Source organism: Chelmon rostratus, chromosome 8 (assembly GCF_017976325.1).
Source record: "Chelmon rostratus isolate fCheRos1 chromosome 8, fCheRos1.pri, whole genome shotgun sequence".
In the NCBI taxonomy this organism is placed as follows: Eukaryota; Metazoa; Chordata; class Actinopteri; order Chaetodontiformes; family Chaetodontidae; genus Chelmon; species Chelmon rostratus.
Genome location: NC_055665.1, coordinates 12,095,488 through 12,102,000, shown reverse-complemented (window position 1 = coordinate 12,102,000; position 6,513 = coordinate 12,095,488). Strand labels below are relative to the sequence as shown.

The window sequence follows — 6,513 nt, the reverse complement described above, 5'->3', positions numbered from 1 at the left end:
CTTGGTGTCTCCAAGTTTGTTGTCTGCGTCACTTTTGATGCCATATGGATGCAAAGATAACGTGCCAGTGGATCCTGTTTAATCTAGGGCTTTACTCATTTACAAGCATAGAACCACTAAGAGGCTTAGACACCCCTTACTAAACATTACGTTCGTGTTGAGCTTGAAAGAGTAAAGAGCGCGCGGCATGTATCAGGAAGAGGAAGTGACCCAGCTTCGTTTTTCGATCCTGGCAGAACACATGTGTTGTGTGAGACTGTCACATGAGATGTTATGGGTTTATTCTTCATAACCTTTAATAAGAATCCTGGCTGTGAGACACTGGCTGTGCTATCAGTTATAAGATACAAAGGTTATTAGAAACCAGCCCGCTTCATGGCTGAAGGTGTGATTAAAATGTGAGTCACCTCTACATTATTTGCAAAGATAAATAATCACTTATTTTAGTGCAGTTTTATCCAACTATAGAATTAACATTTGACAAAGATTAAGCGGGTGACGGTTCCACTTTTTTCCCTTGTCAGCATGATTCATGTTTTATTAGGCAGCACGCAGTCAGTCCGCATGCACACACATGCTGCCAGGTGTTCAGTACTTTTCCTCTTGATGGACTCCTGGTTGGTTTCTTGCAGCTCTGAACTTTTCACAAGACACGCGGAGCTCTCTCTCCTCATCCCTGGACCACTCGATACGACCTGGAAAAGCAACACACAACATTTAAAGAATCAAACACTCTTTCAGCGATCAATTATGTTCATCAAACACAATTGGACCATGAGTAAAATAAAAAGTGTGGGTTCTGCTGTTAGTTTGTTACGGTTCTGCCCAACAAATAGCTTAATCATAATCTTTTTGATCTATTAGTCATCACAGAGGTTTTAGTCAGCATTCTGTTGAGCTATCATGTGTCTGAAGTGACTGATTGTTTGCCATATATCATCCAGAAGCCTGTCATATAAATTACTTAACTCGTTCAGCTGCAGTTTCCCTGCAGCACAATATAAGCACTGCTACCCTTCACGCACACGGACCCTAATTTACATCACTTTTGTCTGTCAGCTTTCATCGTCCTAAATTATTCAGCAGTTGGGCTTATCATGCAGTCCTCAAACACAGTGCAAATACAAAATATGAACATTTGCCAGAATTAATGAAATAAAGAGCATTAAATACATACTTAGATGACCTCTTGTGGCACTTTGGCAGCCGGCAAACCTTGCCACCTACAGTTAGAGACAAGCAAAAGAGTATGACAGGCATTTGAATATAATTAGAATGGTTTACAAGAGATGATGCAAAACAAAAGTTGCTTTCAGAGTCATACTTACAGCTAATGACCATGATGCCGACGGTGAAAAGTATCGCTGCAATGGACAAACCGGCCTGGCGCAGGGATTTATAATCTGGACATATAAAACACAAATCAAACACTCAACCATGGATGCAGCAGTTAAAAACAAACACAACACAAAAGCGGGTAAAATGTGTCTCCTCACCATATGTGAAATTTTTGTCCCACTCAGACTCTATAAGGAGCAAAAGCAGAAAGAAAAGTATTGAGTTAAGTTTGAGTGTGAACACAGGAAGGCTCTACTGGAAGAAAAAAGAGAGAAGATCACCGGGGAGCAACAGTCAGAGATAGCATGACAGATCTACTGGCCCCACCGACATGCTGGTGATGGTGTATCAAAACCACATCTATGGTAAACCAGCACAGCATGAGGACACAAATATCTTATCTCTTCTTGCATAAGGTACAATCAAGCATTAATCTGTTGGCAAGAGAGGAAGTGAGGTGTTCTCTTCTACCTCTCCGCCATGGGTTTTGTTTGGAAGACAGGGAATTGTGATACTGTCAGTCTGCTATGAGATAACAATAAAACTGCAACGCCTGTGGCATTTAAGGTAGCTATGGAGTAGTAAAATTTTTAGTTACCCCAGGCAACAGCAGCTTGATGGGTCTCGTTTTTGGTGGTTTTCTTCGTTATGGATGGGGAGGATGTCACCGTGGATGCTGAAAAAACAGACAGTAAAAACATTAGTTTCTGTGACTTAAAAAAAAAAAAAATCTAGATCCCTTTTCCCCTCATTATTTAATATTTATAAAGTCTTATATGTATAAGATACAGGTTTAAAATGTAAAAGCAGAATTTCATATAGGGGAACATATTTTTTTCTGGGGCATTTTGACTCCTTATCTTTGCCATGCGAGTCCATACATAATTACTTCTCATAAAATTCCAGGTGCATTGCTATGTTTAACTCCATTTTTAATTGAATTTCTGAATATTTCAGTGGAATGACTCTCAGAGGAAATTTAGGCTGACACTTTTTAAAGCTCTCTCTGTCGCTCTCACTCTAGTTCTCTCTCCTTCCCCGGTGCTGTAAAATGCAGCAGAAATACTCTCTCTCTGTATATCTCAACAAGGACAGAGAGTTTAACATTTTCTAATTACCCCATAATTAGTTTTAAAGCTTTCTGCATTCTTGATGAGAATGTCTACTGTAAGCCTTTGCTACTGGTGTGAAGGCACGTTGTAGTGTGGTCGAGTGCTCGTGGTTTCTGTGCCAGCCAAACTCAATAGCTCCACCAACTGGGTGTGTAAATACATAAGGGGGGAGGGGGGTGATTGTTACCTGGAGAGGATGTTAACTTCGTTTGTGGTTTTGTTGTTTCCTCATTTGGAGCTACAGGAACAGAAACATAAAAATCACACCGGGTTAAACAGAAATTCTGAATGTTACTTATGGCACACGCCAGACTACCTGTTGAAGACTTCACGTCTGATGTGACGGCGCTGATGGTGACGGGGTTGATGGTGCCAATGTGATGGCTTGTGGTTTGTTCAGCAGGGGAAGTTTCTGGGGAGGCGTCGGCATCTCTGGTGACTCTGCCTCCCACTCGGCTTCCTGTTACACCAAGAAAACAACTGAATTAGATGAAACTAAAAGATGTCGAACCTTAGATAGACTGATAAATAGATGGATAGATATTTAATGGTTTAGAATACGGCCTCAACATTTAAGATTGTGAATAGTAACTGTAAAAGATTAAGCAGCCTGGAGACTGAAAAGGCTGCAAAGTGACATTCCTCAGAATGGCCACGAGTACCATACCAGTGGGAGTCAGAGCAGTTGTTGTTGAGTCTGCCATATTGCTGCTTTCAGACTCAGTTTGATCTGCGGGTTTGGGAGCCTGAGCCGTTGACACTGCGGGCGGGGGGGAAGAAAAGGACACATTTTAATCACCAAAAACACAAGTCAGATGAAGCCTCGTAGCGAGGCCTCCTTACAGTTTACAGGAAGAACAAAGAGCAGTGTTGTTTATCCCAGTCACTCTCTCAAACAATGCTGTGATGTATTCCTGGCAGAGGCTAGACTTTGAGAATGTGTCTGGCCATGCAGGGGAGAGAGGCCTGCAGATGCATGGAGAGTATGTCACAGTAATAGTCCTGTGAGTGGGGCAGTGCGGCACAGTTACAAAGAAGTGGCTCTTATAAAACCTCTGGCTAAAACAGAGCTGGATTGTTGTGTACGGCTGCAGGACAGTGAGGCTGTTGTCTGTTTACTCACTCAGCACCTTCAAATTAGTGCTGAAGCTCTACAAAACCTCGACTTTCTTGGGCTAATGCTGTGATTCCTACTACTTTAATGAACCCATATGAACGCACTTGACTAATGATTCGATGTGTCAGATATATCGTGCATGGATGAAAACCTTTATTTTGTTTGTAAAGCACATATTGTATTACAGCTATATGTTCATATCTTGAGCTCTGCGAGGTGTCAATTAATGTGCTGATCCCAGATCATTGCATATATTCACTTTTCTTAGACGTTGTTCCATCATCAAATGGATCAACCAAAGAATAATATGCTTAAATATCTGTTACAATCCTTTTTGTGAATTCTTCAGCATTTGAAGGGGAACTCCAACTACTCCACACATGAGTTTACTCATGACGCGCAGTGCTGCTCATCGGCCTGTGAAAACATCGGTGTAATGTCTTCTGCTTAAAGTGACACAATACTTTTGAAACAGGGAGTGACACATTCATCTTCTTATGAAAGATAGGTAGCACTCATAAACAATAAAACACAACCTTACTCAGTTCAATACACTCAGGAGGTTTGCTGCCACACTCTTCGTCGGTCTGGTATGACCAGTAGCTTATGGTAGCTGTTACCTAATGTTAGACAGATACTGCTGCGTAAGTGAGATTAGTGAGTCAGTTGCTGACTTTATGAGTCTTTGCTTCTATGCAGCTGCACTTGTGCATTTATATTTCAGCATACCATTATCTTGTTATTGTGTACTGTGATCAAAGTGGCTGCCATTCAGCAACGTTTACATAGAGCAGCTTTAAAGTCAATTCACATGTGATTTCTAAGTGAGTCGATTCGGTGCCAGCGGGAATCTCTCGCACTCACCTTGTAACGTGACAAACAGGAAACAGGTCAAGGAAAGCAAATAAATCTGAAAGAAGAAAAGATATCATGGGGAGAGGAGGTGAAACTATACAGTGTAAACAACGCTGTATCCCAGCGAGTGCCTTAATTGCACGCAAGCTGTGGTCATGAGATTGAAATGATCTCACGGATTTTATCTTATCTGTATCTGCAAAGTAATCCAGAGCCCCTCAGACATTACAGGAAATGAAGACGCATCATATAAACGGAGAGACACTGGTGTGTCTGTTGCAGAGGACCGGAGCAGGTACACAACATGCGGAAAGACACTGTTAATGTACACAATGTCTCTTTAGCTGCACTTATGATGATTCCAAACAAGCTGTGGCATCATGTAAAATGTAAATAAAAACAGAATGAAAACGAACTGTTTTTAGTGTTCTCGACATTGTCTCGGGATCTCCGTTACACAATCATGTGTTTCACAACATGGTGAAACTTTTGAGGATGATCCTTTCATACCCAATCATGATACTATCACCTGTTAACAATCAACCTGTTTACCTGTGGAATGTTCCAAACAGGTGATTTTGGAGCATTGCACAACTTCCCCAGTCTTTTGTTGCTCCTGTCCCAACTTGTTTGAAACAAGCTGCTGGCCTCAAATTCAGAATAAGCAGATATTTACAAAAATCAATGAAGGTGATGAGGTGAAACATTAAATATATTGTTTTTGGACTGTTTTCAACTGAGTTTATGTCAAACAGTATTAATAAGTTATCACATTCTGGTTTATTTATGTTAGATTTTTGGATGCAGGTTGTACAAGGTGAACATAAACTAAACGGTAAATCAATGGCTCTGCTTAGATTATTGAAGACGAGAGCATTCACTCCGGAACACTTTGTACAGTGCAAATCTATGAGACAGGAAGTTAGACTGGCTGAGGTTTTGTACCTCATGACCATTTCTCCTTCCTCCTAATACACACAGGCAACATCACCCACACTACTCACAGCCTGACAGAAAACAGACTCTTGCTTTGAAACTTTATAAGATAACCACAAATGTCTTTTTTCCATTTGTCAAAAATGAGTGATCGAGGCCGCACATTGTGCATGCAGTCCTCCCACACGTGTCTGTGTACGTTTGCTGCTGTCACCAATTAAAAAAATGGCATTGGAGGATGTGTCAAAACAACCCTTTTTTTTAACATAATGGAAATCCGGTACTGGCGAGCAGCATTCTCTGAATCAGTGGAAAAACATGCTCTTTCCTCCCCCTCACAACATATTGCCCCTAGCTTGAAACAAAACACTATAGAAAAACAGAAGTAGGCAAAAACATGTCCGATATTGTATGATTTTATAGCGATACGAAGAACGACAACTGCCGAGCAGGTAGAGCGGAGGCAGGTGGAGTGACAGATGGAAGTCTAGGCCGGTGGCTCGGTTTGAATCCACCCCCAGCAGAAAATGAATCTCGATCTTTGACCTATCCTGGTGGCAGCTCGTCCTCCGGGCTTGGAGCGGTGTGACAGGTGAGCGTCCGTGGCCGTCATGAGCTGTGACAGCTCAGATTAGCAGGTCATGCCAATCTTCATTTCACTCCAGAGCATATGTCAAGATGAGGCCTGCATCCCCTGGGCTGTACAGGCGCGTCTCCCTTCCCCTAGCCTGACCTGCCCGCCCGTTTGTCACATCTAGCACTCTCACTCACTCTCCGTCTGTCTGTTCATCCGTTTGTCTGTCATCCTCCATCAATCTCCTTTCAGTCCGCTTCACCAAAACACCCGTCGGCCCTCTGATATTTAGTCATCCATCCAGGCTATTACCTTACCTTAGTATCCATCCTGTGAGGCGCCCGAGTCCAGAGATTTATCCACAGCCTCATCATCCACGACGCTGTCCTCACATCTGAGAGGCTGATGGGGTAACGGCTAACCAACCACACCCATGTGCTCACCAGCACCACTTCCTCATCCAGTTGTCTGAACTCTGTGTCAGCCTCTCTCTCTCTCACCCACTCGTATTCATGCCTCCTTCTTTGGCTTTTTCGCTCTCACTCACTCTGGTATGATCTCCGCCTGCAGTTCAGCCGTCT

General features: G+C 42.5%; 1 protein-coding gene across 1 annotated transcript; it reads right to left on the bottom strand.

The window, feature by feature from the left end:
- Positions 1–274: 274 nt before the first annotated feature.
- On the bottom strand, positions 275–6,461 carry fxyd5 (FXYD domain containing ion transport regulator 5). Its single transcript, XM_041943007.1, has 10 exons — positions 6,250–6,461; positions 4,432–4,477; positions 3,118–3,210; positions 2,767–2,910; positions 2,638–2,688; positions 1,937–2,014; positions 1,497–1,526; positions 1,329–1,403; positions 1,178–1,223; positions 275–695 (listed from the first exon to the last, which is right to left on the bottom strand). Exons 1-10 carry the CDS (start codon positions 6,304–6,306, stop codon positions 671–673), a joined length of 645 nt encoding a protein of 214 aa, XP_041798941.1. The 5' UTR covers positions 6,307–6,461; the 3' UTR covers positions 275–670.
- Positions 6,462–6,513: the final 52 nt, after the last annotated feature.

Coding starts and splice junctions, on each gene's coding strand:
- fxyd5 (XM_041943007.1), bottom strand. CDS start 6,306: ATGATGAGGCTGTGGATAAATCTCTGGACTCGGGCGCCTCACAGGATG. Junction 3,211..4,431: donor CCTGTTTGTCACGTTACAAG/GTGAGTGCGAGA, acceptor CCCCGCCCGCAG/TGTCAACGGCTCAGGCTCCC. Junction 696..1,177: donor TGCCACAAGAGGTCATCTAA/GTATGTATTTAA, acceptor TTGCTTTTCCAG/GTCGTATCGAGTGGTCCAGG.